We start from the raw sequence: 21,836 nt of genomic DNA on the forward strand, positions 1-21,836 counted from the left end.
AAAGAAGTGATCAGAGATGGCTGTATCTGTAATTGGTATAGAGTAGCTGAATGGATTATGGGAATAAATTCAGTACTGCTTTTGACTTATCAGATGTTATTTGAATGGTTAGGTATTGGGGGAATGTCAGCCTTTTTTTTGAAGCACTGATTTATATGAGTTGAATGCACGAAGCAGCTATAAGGAAATTCCAGATATCAGATGGAACTGGGCAATTGAGTGGCAGGCGGGGGAACAGGGGTGTTGTTGGATTTTGGCACCAGCCACATGAATTGCAGTTTTTCTTAGACCTATAGTTTTCCAATGTTCCTATTTATGTGAATCACTCTTGGGAAAGAAAAGCACAGCTCTCAATTTTTTGCTTTCAGTTTTGACAATTGTAACCTGAAAGGTTAGCCTGTCCTTTATCTGCTGTGTGCTTCCAGAATTTTATACTTTCTGTTGTAGATTTCCATCATGTTCCTGCTTGTTCCCACGCTGTTGAGTGGATTTGCTATGTTATCTGGGACAGCCTGAATTGTTGTTAAATGTCACTCTCTCTGTTTTGGATTTCCAGCATCCGCAGTTTTTTGTTTTTATCACTCTCTCTATCCAGATGCTCCAAATGCATCAAGGAAACTATAGCTCCCAGCAGGCACGGCGGTCGAAGCGTGTCTGTCTGTCTCTCCACCACCACCCCCCCAATTAAACGAATAGGAAATAAATTCATTCTCCATCCTCGCCATAACACCGCGCCTCAAACCCAACCCCACTAACACCGACAAAAGTCAGGAACCGCCATACCTCCTCAAATCTGGCCTGACGGCTCCCCTTAGGAAACCAGCTGACCAACTCGCCGTAGTTTTACTCTGATTGGAAAATAACGATCTTTCCTATCTATTAAATTAATCCATTTATTTGCAAGGCTCAAAAGCTGTTTTTTTAATTATTCGAAAATTAGAACCTTTTATTTTTATTCAGGCGCTCGGCGCAGACTCCAATGCTCAGGTCATCACCGAAGGAGGAAGAAGCTGCAATCGCGCATGCTCTGTCTTTTTCTGCTTTAGCCCCATAAGTGCTCAAGGTATGTAAAGCGTTAGGATACAAATCCTTAAATATCTCTAACATCCTGATAATATTAACCTTCAGGAGATCAACAATGGTTCAGATACGTCACCTGCATTTATTCACTCAATCATTTCTAAATCTGCATGGGTATTGGGATAGTTTATACGTTGCTTCCAAGCTGTGGTAATATAGAGAGGTTAGGCCTCAGGCAGTATCAATTGACTGAATAAAAGTTACAGGAACAGGTTTCCCTGAAACGTACTGTGGTCGTAAATGTGTTTATTTTGTACAGTTACCGTTAATATTGAGTTAATATTTTATGCTGGCTTCCTGGCATCACCAGCTTGAAGTTTTCCTCTTGTACCGTAGTTTCAAAGATGAGTTCCTGTAACAGTGGATGCTGAGCATTTAATTTTAATACAGACCATGAGCGTTGAGGGAAAAACACTTCGTTAAAAAAATAACGCGATTCAGATGACGCCAACTTGTTTGGATTCGTCGTATTCTCAAGTTTATTCTTTGGTTGCCTTGTTATATATTTCAAACTTCAAGACGGATCATATTTTATCTGTAAATGTAACCAAATCTAAAATCAGCATTGTATATCATGATTTCATTTACTTTGTCTTAACATTATTGTGAATTCGGTGTTTTGAAAGCAATTCACAGTTTTCAGTGGCAGTAACAAGTTTTTCGATTATACTTGACATACGTGATATAAAAGTTACAGTGAATGTATTTGTATAGTTTGCCTTAATATTGGGGAGATTAACCAATATTTAGGCTGCAAGCAAATTAGATTGTGTGGAATTCAGATACTGAAGGACCTTATTTTGTTGTCTTTCAGATGCTGATGCCCAAGAAGAATCGTATTGCCATCTATGAGCTCCTCTTCAAGGAGGGGGTAATGGTGGCTAAGAAGGATGTGCATATGCCAAAACATCCAGAGTTGGCAGACAAGAATGTCCCTAACCTGCACGTAATGAAGGCCATGCAGGTATCGTATTTCAACAAATACTTCCATTTATATAGCACTTCTAACATAAAAAGGCATCCCAGGATGCTTTATAGGAACATTATAAAACAAAACTTGACACTTATCAAAGCAAAGAGATAATAGGGTTGGTGGCTGAAAGCTTGGCCGAAGAGGTAGGTTTAAAGTTCCACCTTAAAGAAGGAAAGCGAGGCAGAGAGGTAAAGGGAGGGAATTCCAGAGCTGAGGGCTTTGACAATTTAGTGCACAGCTGCGAAGGACTGAGGGATTAAAATTGTGCAAGCTTGTGAGGCCAGACTTAGAGAAGTGCAAATAACTCTCAGGGTTGTAGAGCTGGAGGAGATTATGGGGAGGGAGGGGCGAAGCCATGGAGGGTTTTAACACAAAGATTTTAAAATTGAAAAGTAGCTTAACTAGGAGCCATTGTAGCTTAATGAGCACGGGTGATGGGTGAACAGGATTTGATGCTCATAAGGACATGGGTAGCAGAGTTTTGGATGACCTCAAGTTTATGGAGGGTGGAATGTGGGAGGCCAGCCAGGAGTGCATTGGATAGCCAAGTCTAAAGGCAACAGGCTTGGATAAGGGTTTTAGCGGCAGGTGAGTTTAGGCAGAACAGAATTGGGTGGTGTAATGGAGATGGAAGTTGGTAGTCATGGTGATAGCGTATAGTGATAGTGATATATGGCTGGGTGCTAATTCTGGGGGCAAATGGGGCACCAATGTTGTGAGCAGTCTGGTTCAGCCTCATACAGTTGCCAGAGAGGGATGGAGTTAGGCTAGGGAATGGAGATTATAGAGGGACTGAAGACAATAGCATCGGCTTTCCCCATGTCTAATTGAAGGAAATTTCTGACAGTTTAGAAACAATGGAGCAGTTGAGAGAGATGGTGGTGAGGTACAGTTGGGGTCATCAGCATACATTTGATAACTGATGGTTTTGACAAAAGCTTGGGCAGGTTTTTGCATTCTTTTTTCCAATCCAGCATGATTGCAGGCTGTCCTGCATTATTCAATTCTTCTTCACAAAAGTAATCATAAGATGGGATGTATGTGCCCGTTGCCAGTCAGTTATTCATGCTTTGTGAAGATATAATTGAAGTGCTTTTTTGGGATATTCTGGACCCATGGGTAGAATGTTCCATTGTCCAAAGTCCTTGGATATGTACTTTTAAAGCAACGATCAGCAGGAAATAGAGCAATCTGGAATATTTGGATGTATAGCTGAGAGTCATACAAGGGGTATGTTCATCGTTTGTAGCCAAAATTGACACATAGCAGCAGTAAAACTTGCAGCAGCCCTGAGTAATCACAGAAATATCTCTTCATTGCAGCATTTGCCATTCTTTATCATTCCTGCAGTCCAGGGGGAAAATTTGCCTAAATGCAAATACTATCAAAGGAAAATGTTGCAATTATGGGAGATTATTTTTGCTGTTGCATATTATTTTTTAAAAAATGTGTTAAGTTTAAGAAACTACAGTTGAAAGAACGCAAACTGATGACCATAGTGGATATCTTGAGGTGTCAACCTTGTGAAGCTACAACACAAGAATATTTGCATGCCAAACAGCCAAAGTAACGTGTGATAAAACAACTGAACAATCCCACAACCAACGGATCAGGCCTAAGCTTTGCAGTCTTGCCACATCCGATCATGAATGGTGCTGGACAATTAAACAACTAAGTGGAGGAGGAGGCTTCACAAATACCCCCATTTTGCGTAATGGGGGAAGGCAGCACGTCAGTGCAAAAGACAATGATGAAACATTTGCAATCAGCTTAAGCCGAAAGTGCCGAATGGATGATCCAAATCGGCCTCCTCCAGAGGCCCCAGTATCACAGCCAATTCGATTCACTCCATGTGCTATCAAGAAATGTCTGAAGGCACTGGATTTGGCAAAAGCTATGGGTCCTGATGATATCTCATCAATAGTACTGAAGAGTTGTCCTCCAAAACTAGCCATGTCCCTAGCCAAGCCGGTCTATATAGCTACAACGTTAGCATTTACCTAAAAATGTGGACAATTGCGCAAAAAGCAGGACCAGACCAATCCAATCTGATCAATTAAAATCCCATCAGCTCCCCCTCTCATCAGCAGAGTGATAGAAGGTGTTGTTGTGTAAAGAAAATATCATTTTTTCCAATATTGCTGTGGGAACCGTGAAGCAGGCTTGTGGGGGCTGTGTGTGAGAGCAATTTAAACTGAAGACAGTCAGGCTGCAAAGTTTAAATCATCAGAGGGCTAGGTGTAAAAGCAGGCATTTTGTAGTGGGGGTGTAAAAGCAGGCATTTTAAAGTGGAGGTGAAGAAGCTACGGTGGGATACGGGTAAATACAACATGAATAGGAATTTGCATTAGAAGATGAGTGAGGAGTTTTTAACTGTTGAATTTCAAAGATGAAAAGAATAAGTCTTGCAACTGGCAAAGATCAAAATTGAATAAAGCAAAGTTATTAAGTCTATTTTTCCCCTAAGTCGTGGCTGTAAAGACATGAAAGATTTTTATATTTTTGGAAAGGTAACTTCCAAAGAAAATTAAGAATAATGAGTTTAATAATGAAAGGAAAAAAGCATACTTAAAAAAAGATTGGAAGCTGTATGAGGTGTTTGGCCAGTGGAGTAAACCGCCTCTAGCCACCCCATAGAAGTGTTTGTTTGTTCCAGAAAGCAAGGTTTAGTTGCAAGCCTTGGATTTCCATTGTCAAGTGAGAGGGAGAGAGAAGCATGTGAAAAACCTACCCTATAGCAACAGTGGGTGCATTGTGGTAATATTGCTAGATATTTTTAAAGATCTAGAATCTAGAGGGATTGTTGTCTGGAAAATGGTGTTCATTTGTGAGTCTAGCTAAGTAGATATCTTTTGGGGGATTGGAAGACTAAATTTAGCTGTGTAGCTAATCTTGCGTGTTTAAGTTTTCTTTTCCTTTCTTAATAAATGTTTTAGTTTAATATTTAAAATCTTCTAAAGTGGTAGTGGAATCTTTACTTCTGATTGCAGTGCACACACCTCCTTGTAATAAATACAAATTGCAAAACGTTTTGATAGCTTAACCAAGTTTCCCTTTGGGATTTGGTCAGCCCGGCAATTACCACCTGCCATCATAACAGTTGACAGTGCTGCTCACTGATTCCCAGTTTGGGTTTCGCCAGGGCCACTCAGCTTCTGACTTCATTACAGCCTTGGTTCAAAAATGGACAGAAGATCTGAACTCCAGAGGTGAGAGTGACTGCCCTAAACATCAAGGCAGCATTTGACTGAGTGTGGCATCAAGGAGCCCTATCAAAACTGGAGTCAATAGGAATCAGGAGGAAATCTCTGCTGGTTGGAGTCATACCTAGCACAAGGAAGATGGTTGTGGTTGTTGGTCGCTCATCTTAGTTCAAGGACATCACTGCAGGAGTTCCTCCGGGTAGTGCCCTAGGCCCAACCATCTTCTGCTGCTTTATCATTGATCTTCCTTCCATCATAAGATCAGATATGGGGATGTTCGCTCATGATTGCACAATATTCAGCACCATTCACAATGACTCAACCGTAACAATCTGTCCATATGCTGCAAGACCTGACAGCATTCAGACTTGGGTTCAAGTGGTAAGAAATAGGTATTTCTATATCTATTTCACACCACACAAGGGCTAGACAATGACCATCTGCAACAACAAGAGCATATAGCCATCTCTTCACATTAAATGGCATTATCATCACTGAATGCCCCCACTATCAGCATCCTGAGGGTTCCCATTTATCAGAAACGTAACTGGACAAGCCATATAGATACTGTGGTTACAAGAGCAGGTTCCCAAACGCTGGGAACTCCAAGACGAGTAACTTGCCTGACTCCCAAAGCCTGTTCACCACCTACAAGGCAGAAATCAAAAGTGTGATTAAAATATTCTGCATTTGCCTGGATGAGTGCAGCTCCAGCAACACTCCCAGACGTTTGACACCGTCCAGGACAGCAGCCTGCTTCATTGGTACCCTCTCCTCCAATGATGCACTGTAAGAGCAATGTGTACCATCTACAAGATGCACTGCAACATCTCACCAAGGCTCCTTTGACTTCACTTTCCAAACACGCAACCTCCACCAACTAGAAGGACAAGGGCAGCAGATGCATGGGAACATCACCACCTGCAAGTTCCCCTCCAACCTCCACTCCATCCTGACTGGGAACTATATCCCCGTTTCACTGCTGGGTTAAAATCCTGGCACCCCTTCCCTAACACCACTGTGTGTACCTACAACACGTGGACTGCAGAGGTTCAAGAAGGTGGTTCAGCACCACCTACTCATGGGCAACAAATGCTGGCCTAGCTAGCAGCATCCACATCCCAGGAAAGAATTTTTAAAAACTCATTAATATTAACATGCTAGGATCTAGGGAAGTTGCATTGCAAAATCCATTAAAATACATGAACCTGTAACTTGAGTGTTGGACTGGTAAAGGAAAAGACACTTTGGATACTGGAGCAACAGGATAGATTACTGCTTCAGCCTGAAAGTCGCAAATTAGTACCTTTAGTTTGCTTTACTGGAGTTAGTGATTTCAGAATTCTGAATCACTATGTATTTTAAATATGAAGAAATCAATTTGAAAGACACATTGAATGCCAGATACAATGAAAGAAGTTGCAAAAACCTGACACTAAATTGTTTCTTTTTGATCTGCAGTCATTGAAATCTCGCGGTTACGTAAAGGAGCAGTTTGCTTGGCGACACTTCTACTGGTACTTGACAAATGAGGGCATCCAGTACCTACGTGACTACCTTCACCTTCCTCCAGAAATTGTTCCTGCTACTCTACGTCGCCAGACCCGCCCTGAGACAGCCAGGCCAAGACCTAAAGGTAAAACTTTACTGCTGTTTAATCCTGCCATTGTCAATAGTATACAGGCTTGACGAGAGCTCACATTATATAAATTTAAACATGGCATTTTATAAACTATTTTTGTTACATAGTGCTGCTATCCCATTAGTTATGTGCCTAATGTTAACATACTCTTATTGGGAAATATGGAATAATGGCTGTAGGTTTCTCATTAGGGTGTTTCATTCTAGAATCCTGTCTTAAGTATCTTTTAAAGTGATGTGGATTGGGGCTGAATACATTCACCTTAGCTCACTGTTGGGAAAAATGAAGAAATTGGGGGTAGATGGACATCAGAATTGCTACCCTGGAGGCTGCAGACAGAGAAGATCTATACTGTTTTGAGAAACTGGTAATGGTTTTGTACTTTTTCATGGTAAGATTGTGCCTGTGCTAATATGGTCGTTCTCATGAGTTGTATCATGCCTCATGTTCCAGCTGAAAAGGCAAGAGTTACTTGTGTAACACGATTCCTACACAACTCAAAACAGGCTTCACCCTGTTGTTGTGTATTCGTCCAAAGCAAAATAAAGTTGTTTTGTCATCACAGAAACAGTAAAGGTGTTGGTTATGACAAGATATATTATAATCAGCCCAGAATGGTGCAGGATGGGGGGTGTATAATGTTAAAATTTAAAGCTAGGCTGTTCATGGGTAATGTCTAGAGGATAATATCAGGGGTAATTCCTCGCATGGAGGGGAGTGCGAATCTGGAATTCTGTCCCCTCAAAAAAACTAGAGGCTTAATAAATTGAGTAGTTGGAGTTGTGCTATGGATCGGCCCTGAAGCTCAAGGGGCTGAATGGTCTAGTCTCCTAATGTCTCCATATACTGAGTAAATGAGAAACTTTATAGAGCTGTGCTGATGCTGCTGTGTAAACAACTGCTGCGTAAACAACTGCTACAGTAGCTGTCCTGGTGGTACATGCCTCATGTCTGCACAGTGCCATTCCTGCGAGCAAAGCTTGAGAACTCGAGCTTTGGAGGGAATGCATTATATTCAAACTGTGTACCATGATGACATAGAAATATAAATGGCAGTACAGCTCAGATCCACTGCTGCCTGGGAGTTCCAATCTCCAAATGCTTCCCCATAAGCAGTGAAATTGTACTCAAGCATCTCATGCACATCAAAGCAGCCAATTCAGAGGGTTGACGAAGGCCGGTTAACAAATCTGCAGCCTGTTTTGGTCATAGATTGTATATAAGTACAGGAAAGAAGTCAACGAATAACTTGAACCTTGCTGTGATCAGTAGTCTTTAGCAGTTGAAATTTTGTATTCCCCAAATATTTAAATTCTTTGATCACCCAGATGAAGTTGATTGGCAGTACATGGTGCTCAATTTATTTTGCCAATGATTCATACTTGTGTCCCAATTTGGTGGTGATACCAGTATGTTTGCATCCCTGATTCATAGGCCAGTGTTTGTCAAACAAATCTTTACCTGTGAGGTTGCTGTATTTCAAAATAATTCACAGTACATTAAGTTCTTTCAGGCATTTCTTGAAATGTAGTGAGGTGCTATATTAAATATTTAAATACAGCATAAAACTTTCTTTTTGTGCTGTAATTTCAGAACCTACTTTATATCAAGACTCTGTCCATCTAAATCAGGGTTGTCCAATCTTTATCACCTAGAGCAACTTAGTGGCCCCCAAGGTTCTAATGAGCAATGATACAAAATACCCAGCTGAAGCAGTGCATATTGAGGCACAATTTTTCTGCCATGACCTAATGTTATACTTTTAAAACAAGATTGTATTTCTTAAAATTAAATTGCATTATTTAAATTTAGATATTCCAAAGCATTCTCATCCTAAGCTAAGTTGAAAAGTAACTTCATATTTGTTACTATTTGAATTTCCCCATTCTTCTAGGAACACATTGTATGAGTCATTTGGGCTTTTTGGAACAGTTAAGTAGGGTCTATAGGCTGCAGTATGAAATCTCCAGGCGCTTGGATTGCACCACTGGCCTAATTTATTATCAGCTCTTGTGTTGTTTAGGTGGGTGCTTTGTGTTTAGTGCTATGTACTCTTTGCTTCAGTGTTAGTTGGACTCCTGTAAGATCTGTGATGGTTCAGCTCTTGTTTTAATGTCAACCTTGGCTCAATGGTGGCACTCACATTGTGTCGAGTTCATAGATTTGGATTCAATACCATTGATCTTGTGCACATAATCTAAACTAGCTTTTATTGAGGGATGAAAATTTCATCACTGTGGCACCTCATTTTTGGGGTAGGTATACATTTAGAGAAAAGTTGGGGAAGTATGATCAATCAACCAATGCCACTAAAATAAATGACCTTGTCGTTTATTGCTGTTTTGGGCCTTGGTGGTTTGGACACCTGTCAATCTACCTACATTACAAACACTTAAGTTTACTTCATTATTTCTGAAACACTTTTTGAATGTGCTGAGGGCATGAATGGTGCTGTATAAATTAGTTAACTCTTAATCTTTTGTCTTTAAAGAAAATTTATGTTATAGTCGCAATTACCAGACACTGACATTTTAAAATCTAGTATCTGGCCTATAGTGATAACATTACGAAATTTTTCAGGTCTGGGTGAGGACCGTCCAGCTCGTCTTCGCGGTGAAGCTGACAGAGACACTTACAGGCGGACCGCTCCTCGTAAGTATTGATCGTTAGCAATAGTATTGTGTGGATGATATCCAACTGGGCAATGTGGCTGAATCTAATTTGTTTGTTTTCTGAATCCAGGTACAAAATTCATAGATAATAGAACAAATTGGATTGTTTTCTTCTCCAGCACTCCAAGGAACTTTCCCTCTTTGACTATAAATCAGAACTTAAGTATCTGTATATTCTAAGAACAGCAGCTATTGACAACAAAAGTTGGCTGCTCTTTTTAAATTGTTTGTCTGCAGTTAATTGATCAATTCAAGAAATAGTAGACTTAGCCCAGCTAATGTACCTTTGCCCTGTCTTTAAAGAATACTTGAATTTTACTTGCTGTCACACTCTTGCTATATGAGCCCAAAATTAAAACCTTAGATTCCCTCAGAATCTTTAGTTTTTTGTGTTTGTAAATTCCTTGAAATTTATGAATGGAAACGAAGACCAGAGTGTGTAATCTCTCCTCTGTTAGTGTAAACAGAAACTCCTTCACAGTCATCTTGTCTTTACTTATGAATTCTGTTAATTTTAAATGTAACTCCATGTGCACAAATGTCCAACTGTGTGGGTTATACCTTCCCATGATTTTTCTCAGTCACAGACAGAATGTGTCAGCTCTCTTACTGTCTGTAATCAATGTGCTTTATTGGGAGAGAAGAGTGTCTTTTCTTATGTTGGGAGTGTGTATTCCAATAATAATTCAGCAGCAAGCTTTGTAAGTTTAAAAAAACGATTATTTATTCTCTTATACTCCAAATTATGCAGTGTCACACACTCGCTCTCATGCACGCACGCAAACCGGCACACACAACGATTGGACACGGATAAAGGTAGTGCACTTTTACAGATCACAGTTAATTCTGACTTTGATTTACGATTTCCAGCCTCCCACATGGCAGGCCTGTGGCTTCTTGAATGGATTTGATGATTCAAAGTTGAAGTGAGAGTCTTGTGAAGCAAAGGTTTCACAGCAGGTTATGAGGTTTATTGTAGTTGGATATCTAGGAAGTTGGTTCTCAGCTGAACTTTGATACTGGAACAGGTTAAGTACTTCAGCTCCTTGATGACTTGCTGCTAATTTGGCTGACGACTGTTGGTACTTTACAAGGCAAAGATGACACTGCCTTTTCTGCGGTTGTGGTCTCTTTGGTGTCTTTCTGCGGATTGCCCTGGTCTCTCTGAATCTGTAGACAAAACTCATTGTCTCAAGCTGGTTTTGATCACATACTGGCATCATCCAACCGGGGTAGTTCGGCAGTCCAAAGTTATCACTACACAGTAGGAAATAGATGGTAGTCTTTCACGTTTATCTTGTGGATAGCTGGTCTTGTCAACTTTCTTTTGTTAAATTGCAAACCTGGAGACATAGAGTCTAGAAGTCCATTGACTCCTGGAAGATGTATTCATAGAGTATCTTTAGGACAATATTTTAGAGCAGCACCTGCTGGAGCCAACCAGAGAGCTGGCTATTCTAGACCTGGCAATGTGCAATGAGACAAGATTAACTAATTAACTCATAGTAAAGGCACCACTAGGTAGCAGTGATTAGAACATGATTGAATTTTGCATTTAGGAGGGATGGGTCTAAAACTAGTGTTTTGAACTTAAATAAGGCCAATTATGAGGTTGTGAAGACAGAGCTGGCTAAAGTAAAGTGGGAAATTAGGTTGAGGGATAGATCAGTAGAGATGCAGTGGCAGACGTTTTAAGGAGCTATGTTGTAACGCTTAGCAAAGATGCTTCCAGTGAGAAAGAAAGACTAGGGGAAGGCTGCACCATCTGTGGATAACTAAGGAAGGTGAAGGTAGTATCAAATTGAAAGAAAAGCATACAATTCCGTAAAGATGACTTGGCAGGTTAGAAGATTAGATGGAATATAAAGACGAGCAAATAAAAAAAAGGGGAAGAAATTAGTATGAGAGAAAGCTAGCTAGAAATATAAAATTAGTAAGAGTTTCTACAGGTGTTTAAAAAGGAAAAGAATAAGTAAAGTGAACATTGGTCCTTGAGCGAGAGAGGGAGTCTGGGGAATTAATAATAGAAAATAAGGAAATGGTGGATGAATTGAACAGAGTTTTGGCATCTAATAAATGTGCCTCAAGGTGAAAGAGATGGAGGAACTTAAAAGAATTACAGTTACCCAGGGAAAGAGTACTGAGAAAATTATTAGAACTAAAAGCTGACAGGTTCCCAACTTCCTCCTCCGGTCTTAAAAAGTGGCTGCTGAGACGGGAGATGCATTGGTTTTAATTTTCCAAAATTCCCTAGATTCTGGTAAGGTCCCATCAGATTGGCAAATAACATGTAACTCCTGTTCAAGGTAGCAAGGAGACGAAAAGCAAGAAACTACAGGCCAGTTAGCTTGACATCTGTCATAGGGAAGATGCTGGAACCTATTATTGAGGAGGCTAAAAAATGACACTTTGAAAATCTCAATGCAATTGGGCAGAGTCAGCGGGTTTTGTGAAAGGGAAATCATGTTTGACTATTATTTATTGGAGTTCTTTGAGAAAGTAACGAGCGAAGTGCATAAAAGGGAAACTGTGTACTTGGATTTGGGGATCCAGGAAGACCTTAAAGCATTCATGTCAAGAACTGCAGGAAATTATGGCATTTGACAAGGTGCAACATTAAAGGTTACTACACAAAATTGAGAGCTCATGGTGTAGGCTTTAACATTATTAACATGAATACAGGATTGGTTAGCTAACAGGAAACCGAGTTGGCATAATTGGATCATTTTTGGGTATGAATAGGACATGCCTTTACTGGGCATGATATTCACCTTGTCCCAGGAGCCTCAGACTAAAGTATGATTTCTAGGCTATGTTCTAATGGGATGTTAATGGCAATATTTGAATGTGACAGTTTCTTTCCCTAGTTGGCCCTGTACTGCTGGGATGAATCTTAAAACTTCTGTTTTTTTTGTGTCTTAAGTAATACAGACTGGACAGTGCCTTTACACATCAAGACAATGGGAAATCCCGTATATCAGCCTCATACAGGAGTTGTTGGGTAACTCTGAACTGTTCAAACCCAAGCCATATTCTATCCAATGTTAACACTTGTACTTCCGATTGGATCACAATTGGGAATGATGCCAGATAGTTCAGAAGTAAAGTTGATTTAATATAGGTACAACTGTGGATTCCAGTGGTTGATTGAAATTTCAACAGTGCCGTATAAACTATAACTGATCAGTTATGATATGAACATAGGTACAGGAGTAGGCCATTTAGCCCCTTGAGACTCTTCTGCCATTCAATGGCTGATCTGCAACCATGAACTCCATATAACCCACCTTTGCCCATATCTCTTAATTGCTGTAGCATTGATTCCATTTGTGGAAATTTCTGTCATGCATTGCTTGTTGAAGTGTTTCCTAATTTCACTTCTGAAAGGTCTGACTCAATTCTTTTGACGGTGCCCCCTCGCTCATCCTAGATTCTGCCAACAAGCAGAAATAATTTTCTTTCAATCCACCCTGTGTTTCCCTTGAATAGCTTCAAACATTTGCTTGAATCGCCCTGTAGCCAGTTTGTATAATCTTTCTTTGTGGTTTAAACTTGGAGTCTGGGTATCATTCTAGTAAATCTATACTGCACTCCTACCAAGGCTGATTTATCCTTCCTAAGATATGGTGTCCAGAATTACTCTCAGTACTCCAGGTGTGGCCTGTCCAGGGCTTTGAATGTCTGAAGCATGACCTCTACACCCTTTTCTATACCTGTTTATGACATGTTAGTAATCTATATGCCTGGACTCCCATGTCTCTTTGGACCTCTGCTGTTTCTAGCTTTTCATCATTTAGAAATCACTTGTTCTACCCTTTTTATGTCTGAAGTGGATCACCTCACATTTGCCTACGCTGAAATCAATTTGCCACAGTTTACCCATTCACTTAATCTATCAATATCTCTTGGTAATTTTTGCTTACCACGCTGTTATATCTTTGTGTCATTAGCAAATTTGGATTTGTGGATTTCTATCACATCATCCAAATCTTGAATTAATACAGTGAATAGTTGAGGCCCCAACGCAGATCCTTGTGGGTTCCTGCCAGTTCCTATCTGCCCATTATCTCTACTCACTGCTCTTTCTCCTGCCCCTTTGAATTTCCTAATAGGGTCAGTAATTTGCTTTCAATTCCACGATCTTCAATTTTAACAATGTCTTATGCGGGTCTTTATAAACTCCTCTTGGTCTATATAATTAACATTCTTGGACTTTCTCCCGTTCAGGGGCATAATCCAGGGCATTAGTGCATCCATTAGTTAGGCAGCAAATGTGGAGTACCACTCTTGTCACCAGGGTTACTAATTTGCATGTGGCTTTCTGAGCAGACTAGTGTCAGTAATGTCCTCCATAACTAATCTGGAAACGACGTAATGGAACCTGGATTAGTTCCTTCAGTTGCAGTATGCAATTTCTTTTTGAACTTGAGCTCCTGTGCTATAATCTAAAATCGTTTTCCAAATTAATGTTTTACCTTCCTGTAAATGCATTTTATAATTCTAAAATCAACACTTGGCTGCCTCCTTTTTATCAAACTGAGACCCCTTGCCATTCAGATCAGCACCATGCATCTTGTCTCCACTGCTTTAGGAGCTTGAACACCTTCTTTGTTGCTTGGCGACTAGAACTAGAAGCAGTACTAAATTTGACTTGACCAGGGTAATGTACATAATATCCTGTGACATTTACTGTTTTGGCTATTTGGTTTATTTTTCTGTTGACTTTGTTGATTGCTGCTCAGCAGAGGTTGAACATGTTGAGTCTAAAACTCCTGGGTCTCTTACACTCTAAATGAAACCAAAAGAGCTGAAAGTGTGCACCCTATTTTCCTTCCTGCGTGCAGAACTTTACACTTACGTATGCCAAATTTTTTTGCCATTTTTCTCACTGAAACATTTCGTTTAATTCATTCTGTAATTTCTGAACTACTTTTGATTCCACTGCTCCATCTAATTTGGTACCCTCTGCAAGCTTGACCGAATTGATATGAAGGTTTTTAACTAATGGTCATTGATATAATTTAGAAGCAGTAGTGGCCCCAACAATGAGTCCCTGGGCACCCTGCTTCCTGTCCACCTGAATATGGTTTCTGTTACCAATATATTAATAGCACTCTATGATCAAAAGTTTCTGTTTTCTATCCCTAAGCCAATTTATTTTCAATTTTCAAGTTTTACTGGAGATCAGCTTTGAGCTTAATTAACCAATAGCCTTTCAGGGCAACTTTTATCAAATACTTTTTAAAAAGTCTTAAGCAACATTTGCAGGCTAATTACAGGCCAGTTGGGTTGTTTCTTGAAGTCCAGAAGGTTGATCAATTGAATATTATCCTTCTAAAGTAAGCTGATTGCTGATTACTAGGTTAATTTACAGTAAGTTTTTGAGTTTATTTCTATTAATTTCATTATTTCACATGGATTGAGGTGAGATTAATAGGACTGTAGTTACCTCTCTATATTGTGGCCCTTTTTCTGCAATAATTGTCAATGAAAGGGCGTACAGCGCACAGAGAACAGATACTTAATGGATGTCATGGGCTTGTTAATGAATAACTCCAGAGGGGCTTGCCTCTTGCTAAAATGCATATCACTGGCTCTTGAATGGGATGCTTGATTGAAGGTAGATAAGCACATCCTGCAGAGTAAGTTGGAATTTGTACATTAGTTCTTGAAAAGACAAGATCTTTCCCTGCCCTTGGTGATCTTTACATGGTCAAGATCTGAACTCTTAGGGTCAGATTGAGGGGTGGGGAGGGGTTGTGTTGACCCTAATAGGTCTTAAGCCATGTACGGGCCTTCTGTCAGATTGGTAGAGTCTGGGTAACAATGGATTGCCTCCTTACCTGATCTGGCATTTTGTAAGAATCTATGGAGGGTGTTGGTTATTTATCTTAATATTTGGCTAGATGTTATTCATGCCTATATTGGCATTGGCAGGATGATATCTTGCCATGCAGTGAAATTTCCTGCAGTTCTTGACAAGAATGCTTTAAGGCTTTCCTGGATCCAGAAGAGATGATTTTTTTTTTTTTGTTTTCACACCTTTGTCAAGGTTGTCCACAGCATGTCTTGATCCAGCTAATGCAGATGGGTTGTCTTTGAGAGATCGGGTTCATTGTAATTCTTCGACTCCTTGTGGACAAAGTTCTTGAGCTTATTGGAGTGTTCTGAATTTCTGTTTGCTCCTTGTGACTATTATTGTGAAGTTCTCATTATGCTTTTGAATTTAGGTGTAGGGCTTTGAAGCTGTGGTAAGGTTGTTGAAGCTTCATGGGCTTATCTGGAAAATAGATACTGGGAATGGGCCTGATGTAAGCTTCAGGTAACAGCTTTTTTCCAATGTTGAATTGAGTGCCTGTTTGCTGCATCCACTGAGATACTATGGGTCATTATCAGACAGCAACTCCGAGTTAAACTTTAGTGTTCCCACTTCCCTGAACAACTGTTTGCTTTGATATTGAGTGTGCTGGTTGGATGTTTAAAAAGTTGAGGTTTGTCACATTTTGGCAGGCTAAGGCAGGCAAGTGTGAGGAGCAGCATGGAACCTGCCATTCACCCACAGGTGCAATCCCTGGATTGTCTGCAGCAATATTGAATCACCAAAAAAGCAGCCTTTTCACACATTTACTGCTTTAGTGTTTTCATTTGGCATATGTATCTGTTGTTTTTGACATAACTGCGTTCGTAGGTATATCAGGTTCCATAGAGGTGCATTCATGTGGGAATGGGGCCTCCTCCGCTATCGTGAAGCTTTGCTTAACACAAACTCCACGATTGTGGGAGATGTCATTTTCAGTTGGGTAGCAATTTAGGGGAAAGGCAGAGGTCTTGGATGGTGACTTACCAGAAGGGCTGGGAAAGACATCCTACAAAATCTATTGACAATCAAAGACCAGTTCTCATACAAGAAGCAGCTTGGGTGAAATGTTAGAGCTTTGGGGTCCCTTTTTTTAAATTGAAGGTAACTGAATCCAATTTCCTTTCTACTTGCTTCGGTCAGCACATTGAGTTAGATTACCTTGAATCATCTGCTCTGTGAGTGAGATTCATTTCTGAAGTGGACTTCTGGTATTAGGCTGCTACTTCAAGTTGCTAGCTGGGCCATTACTGCAAAAGGGTATCCTAAGATGGTTACTGATGCAAAGACAGTGATTGCTTTCGATTTGGGTTTAATAAAATTATGGATTTTTTGATCTATTCCAGCAGGAATGCAGTAATAAATATCTTTGTTTTTACAGTTGGTTCAGATAAGAAGGCCGAAGCTGGTGCTGGTGCAGCTACAGAATTCCAGTTTGTAAGTATTGTTTTTTTTCCAGCTGGGGAAAAAATTATTGAAAATTTTTGATCCAGTGGCTCAAGAAAATGAAATAATTTCTTACAGCACGTATGCAATGTCCATAACCAAGTAAATGAATATGTCCATTGTTAATGCTGTTAGTTGTAGTTGTATTGCATTATTAAAATAAATTACACACTTGTATAGTAGATGCACTTTAATAATCTAAAACCATTGGACCGATCTAATAAAGTACTAAACTTAATTATCTTTTTCCTTAAATATAATGGAGTAAAATCAGATTTACTAAAACAACAATGCTTACAACTAGTTTGTGTATTATCCCTATTACCAACCCCTATGTAGTAACAAGATATTGAGTGAATCGTGAGTTAGTGTTTTCCTAAGCTCTGTTGGTGATGTGTTTCAAAAGTTTTCACATTGCTAACTGTTCCACTTGTTTTACAGAGGGGCGGATTTGGCCGTGGTCGTGGACAACCTCAATAAATGTGTACAATTTGTTGTGTAAAATAAAGTAAATTGAAAAACATTAACCTTCTATGCTCATTATTCATTTTACTCAAATATTTTTATTTGACTTGAGTTGCATTTGTCTGAGTTGACTTTTCTTGGGTGGAAAATTTTCCATCCAACAATGCTCTCCTACCTAGAAGGCTGCATGGGAACACTACCACCTGTACATCACATCATCCAGACTTGGAAATATTCCCATTCCTGGAACTGCTTACCTAATAGTCTGGATGATGTAGATACTCCCACAATGCTATCAGTTACCTTCTCAAGGGCAATTAGAAATGGACAATAAATGTTGGCCTTGCCAGCAAAGCTTGCATCCCAAGAATGAATAAATAAAAACTTAAATTTGAGGGAGACAAATTAAACACTAGAACTAAGGTCTGGCTATAAGAGACAAATTAGTCTTTCGTTCCATCAGATTGCTTGGTGCAATCCCAATCGCCGGCTGGGAATAAAACAGTAAAGCATAGATGGGAATAAAGACATATGAAAGTAGTGGGAATATGGCTGTGTGAATAAAGTGACAAATGGAGCAGAATGCAAAGGTTGGACGATAAATGGGAACTTATTCAGCCTGGAAAAAAAATTAATTCATGGGATGTGGGCGTCCATCCCTAATTGCCCTTGTTCAGAGGGCATTTAAGAGTCAACCACATTACTGTGGGTCTGGAGTCACATATAGGCTGGACCAGGTAAGAACAGCAGATTTCCTTACCTTAAGGATGTTAGTGAACCAGATGAGCTTTTACGACAATAGTTATCAAGAGACCTTTAATTCCAGATTTTTATTGAATTCAAATTCCACCATTTGCTGTGGTGGGATTCAAACCCAGGTCACCAGAGCATTATCCTGGGTCTTTCGATTACCAGTGACAATACCACAATGCCATCCACTGGGTTTTCTATTGGGGGCTACCCTTACTTTATAGACACTATCTTATTCTATATTCAATATTCTAGGCCTTTAGCTACAAAGAAAGGGATTTTTGTTTTTAAAAAAACATCACGTGCTGCCACATTTTGACCTGCATACCTAAACAGCAAGTTTAAAATTAAGGGAACAATTTAACTTTTAATTGATAAATTAAGGGACCAATAACAAAGGCCTTACGCTGGCAGATAAAGTTTAATGTATGAGAATATGAAGTAATATATTTTGAAAGGAAATGGACCTGAAATGGTATGATTTTAAATGGAGAAGACCACAAGGAGCCTGGTGTATTGATACACGGGTCATTAAAGTGTGGCAGTGTAAGTGGATTATGCTACTTGTTAAATGAATCCCTGAATTTGTAGACTAAGGCATAGAATATAAAAGCAAGAATGTAATGTTAAACTTGTGCAATACCTTGGGCTTTATTTGGGAGTAATATATTGTTTTGAGTATCTCTAAAAAAGATAAAAAATGAAAAACCAACTAAACGAAACCAGGAAAGGGGTTACTAATTTTTTTTCATGAGCCAAAAAAATGACATCATATTGCTGTCATTCCTCATGGAATCCAAAATGTACCCAGAAGTTCGTCATATAACATTCTCCACAAAAACATGAGCCTTTTTTAAAATAAAAGAATTAAATCACTCCTTTTATGTCCATGTCCAAATTCATGTTTTTTTAACTGAAAAACAGGAGTTCAGATCAAAGGGGCACAGCAATACTTAGTCCTTTTGCCCTGAGTAGGGGGTACATGGATTATCACTGGGCCAGGCTGACATCAAGCTCCAGTGACACTCTCAATCAAAATGTTTGTATGTAATAGGATAAACCATCATTCTCAATAGCTTGTTAAATGAACTTTAATGTGGCACAAAGCCATATGGAGTAGAGGCTCCCTGATTTGATTTCCCTATTTGCTGAGTTAGCTGATCTCAACTAAAGTACTGGGAGGGGAACTGGAATTGATTTGAGTATTTTTGAATTAGGGGGAAAAATAAACAATCCCTCTTTGAAAATGCAAATATGGAAGTTGTAGGATGTGGGCAGGAGAAGAGGAAATAATATAATTCTTTTGCTGGCATTGTGATGATTTTGTGCAGAAAGCAAACATAGCGTGATACATTGAACAAAGTAACTGACAGTTGAAGAAAAAAAATAAACAAACCCAGAAATGTAATTTAGTACAATAACTCAATGGTCTCTCTCTACTGGAAGTTGTAGATGAGTATGCAAAACATTGACCAACTTTGATTTAATGAGGTACATTCTGGCTGAAAATAAATACATAAATAAATAATAAACATTTCTATTATAAACTATATTTTTGGACAACTTAAAAGATATTGCAGTAGATTTCAGAACAGTGCACAGCTTAAGGGTCAAATGCCAAAGCCATAAATAACAATGTGACAGCTGTACCTGGATCTTAGCAATACTTAAAAAGCTTGTAAAGTAATACCATAAAGATACTTTTCATAAGTACCAACAGGAACTGCCTCCCAGTATATTAAGTGTTTACAAACATAATGCAGGGAGTACAATTCCTGCTGTCACTACACAATAGACTGGGAACATAGACCCCAGTAATGCAAAAGGGACAGCATACAATACAAAACTCAGTGTTCCAATAGATCTTTGGCTAAGTGATGGCACATCACGTTCAAATTAAGATATTCACTATCTTAATTCACTAGCTAGTTGACACTTCCATGCTTTTCCAATGCTCCTTTATTTCACCACTTAGCACTCCAGTTACAAGGCATGCATTAGCCTGGAGCTTCATAAAGATCCTTGCTCCTCTATGACTTATTTCTGTGGTCATATACATGTTAAAAACAAAAGTAATTACAGTATAATTCCAATGTGATGGTTCTGAACATCATATTTAATTTAGTAAGTCCACAATTTTAAATCCTCTTGCCAAACAAATAACTTGGTAGTTTTTTCATAGTATCTGCCAGGTTGATCAAACAGATGGTCCCTTGAATTCAGTGAAAGTAGTTTGCAATATAATAATGTAAATTCAGGAATATCAATTGTACCAATTTGTATTAAATACATAGCAATTTAGTCTAGAAATATCCTTCAAAAAATTATACAAGTTTAATACAGTGATTGGAATGGCTTTGTGCTATGTGGATGTGGGAGAATGAACACTGGTGTATCTACTTGAACCATGCTTAATATCAGACCAATTTTATTTCCAAGTTGAAAAAGGCTTTCTGGTATCCTTCAATCTATTTCCTTTGTTAAGAGAAGGCCCAACACGAGGCTTCCCCTCACATTCCACACCATCATTTTGTGCCAGCTCTTCATCATATCTGAGGAAAGAAAGAGTCAAAATACTTCAGGCAAATAACTATCTGAAAGCTGGTTTTTAAAATTTAGAATAGAACTTAGCACTAATTACTGCCCATTCAGACTGCAAGCTTTGGTGCACACACATGAAGTTAGCTTAAATAGCAAGAGCTGAAACAGGTGTCATGACCGATGCAGTTGGTAAAACTGAGTTACTTGAAAAATTCCAGAGGGAAACTTTAACAACTGTCATAACCTATAATAAGTGTTACGTTTGAGACACGACTCTAAATTCAGGAATCAGACCACTATTTCTTGAGGTTTTACATTAAACTAAATGAAACATTTTATTAATTTACACAGGTATATATTTTATATATTTACACATGGCTACAAATTACTACGATCGTAACTTTTAACAAATTCCCAAACTAATCTCCATAAGGCAACAGAAACCCACAGACTTAACCAGACACCAGGCAAAGCATTTTCGCCTTACAAATTCAAAATGAGATTCCTTTCACTTTGGTTCCTTGCAGACACACTGGTAGGTTTACAGGCTTTGATCCTACATTGCCTCTGCCCTGCACACACAAAACTGCTGAAGTTATGCCTAGCACAACCTATTGAATGTAAATTATTATTGTATCACCAACCTCTGAACTAAACCTGTCTAACTACCTCTCTGTTTACATCTCAAAACTAGTACATATCAAAGCACCCAGACTAGCTGGCTTTAATTAAATTAAGACAACCACAGACTAAACTTCTATTTTAAAAGAAAAATATTTTCCAATATTATATATTAATATGACAGTTGATTACAGTATTTTCCTAGGAACTGGTGAGACCTCAGGTAATGGTACAAACAATGATGGGGGAATTGATGTGCAATGTGAAGTTAACGAAAACCAGAAAATTTCAGAATTCAGGAGAAATAAATAAGGGAAGTTAAAATGATGATTAAAATTACAGAGGTCGAGGACTCACTCGAGTAGCGTTGCGAGGGGAATAGGGCAGAGATTTCATTGAGAAAGTTGTCAGGGGATTGGGAAGGCAATAGACCATTCTGGTGAAAAGATTCTGATCTTTGCTGAGTTAGTTAAAAATCAGAGCGTGCTACAGCCTGACCTAAGTGTAAAGTGTCTGTGTGGATACCGAGTGAGAGCAGCACTAGATGATAACATACAGGGTCACATTAATCCCCTAAATTATCTAA

General features: G+C 39.1%; 2 protein-coding genes across 4 annotated transcripts in view; one reads left to right on the plus strand and one right to left on the minus strand.

Moving 5' to 3' along the window:
- The first annotated feature begins 909 nt into the window (after window positions 1–909).
- Window positions 910–17,396, plus strand: rps10 (ribosomal protein S10). Its single transcript, XM_041195024.1, has 6 exons — window positions 910–1,063; window positions 1,895–2,044; window positions 6,718–6,892; window positions 9,479–9,550; window positions 16,809–16,864; window positions 17,315–17,396. The coding sequence occupies exons 2-6, from the start codon at window positions 1,895–1,897 to the stop codon at window positions 17,351–17,353; spliced, it is 492 nt and encodes a 163-aa protein (XP_041050958.1). The 5' UTR covers window positions 910–1,063; the 3' UTR covers window positions 17,354–17,396.
- Window positions 17,051–21,836, minus strand: part of LOC121281889 (probable tubulin polyglutamylase TTLL1) — a 104,269-nt gene continuing 99,483 nt past the window's right edge. For all 3 annotated transcript variants that reach the window (XM_041195018.1, XM_041195017.1, XM_041195019.1), the window contains one exon: window positions 17,051–20,640. In XM_041195018.1, the coding sequence (XP_041050952.1) occupies window positions 20,517–20,640 (124 nt within the window). In that variant the 3' untranslated portion in view covers window positions 17,051–20,516. The remainder of the gene's footprint in view (window positions 20,641–21,836) is intronic.

The sequence above is a fragment of the Carcharodon carcharias genome, chromosome 9 (assembly GCF_017639515.1).
Source record: "Carcharodon carcharias isolate sCarCar2 chromosome 9, sCarCar2.pri, whole genome shotgun sequence".
NCBI lineage: Eukaryota > Metazoa > Chordata > Chondrichthyes > Lamniformes > Lamnidae > Carcharodon > Carcharodon carcharias.

Bases quoted from the DNA above. Each gene is read 5' to 3' on its own strand.
- rps10 (XM_041195024.1), top strand. From the start codon at position 1,895: ATGCTGATGCCCAAGAAGAATCGTATTGCCATCTATGAGCTCCTCTTC. The intron at 2,045-6,717 runs GTATCGTATTTC...TTTGATCTGCAG, and splicing joins ACGTAATGAAGGCCATGCAG to TCATTGAAATCTCGCGGTTA. The intron at 6,893-9,478 runs GTAAAACTTTAC...GAAATTTTTCAG, and splicing joins AGCCAGGCCAAGACCTAAAG to GTCTGGGTGAGGACCGTCCA.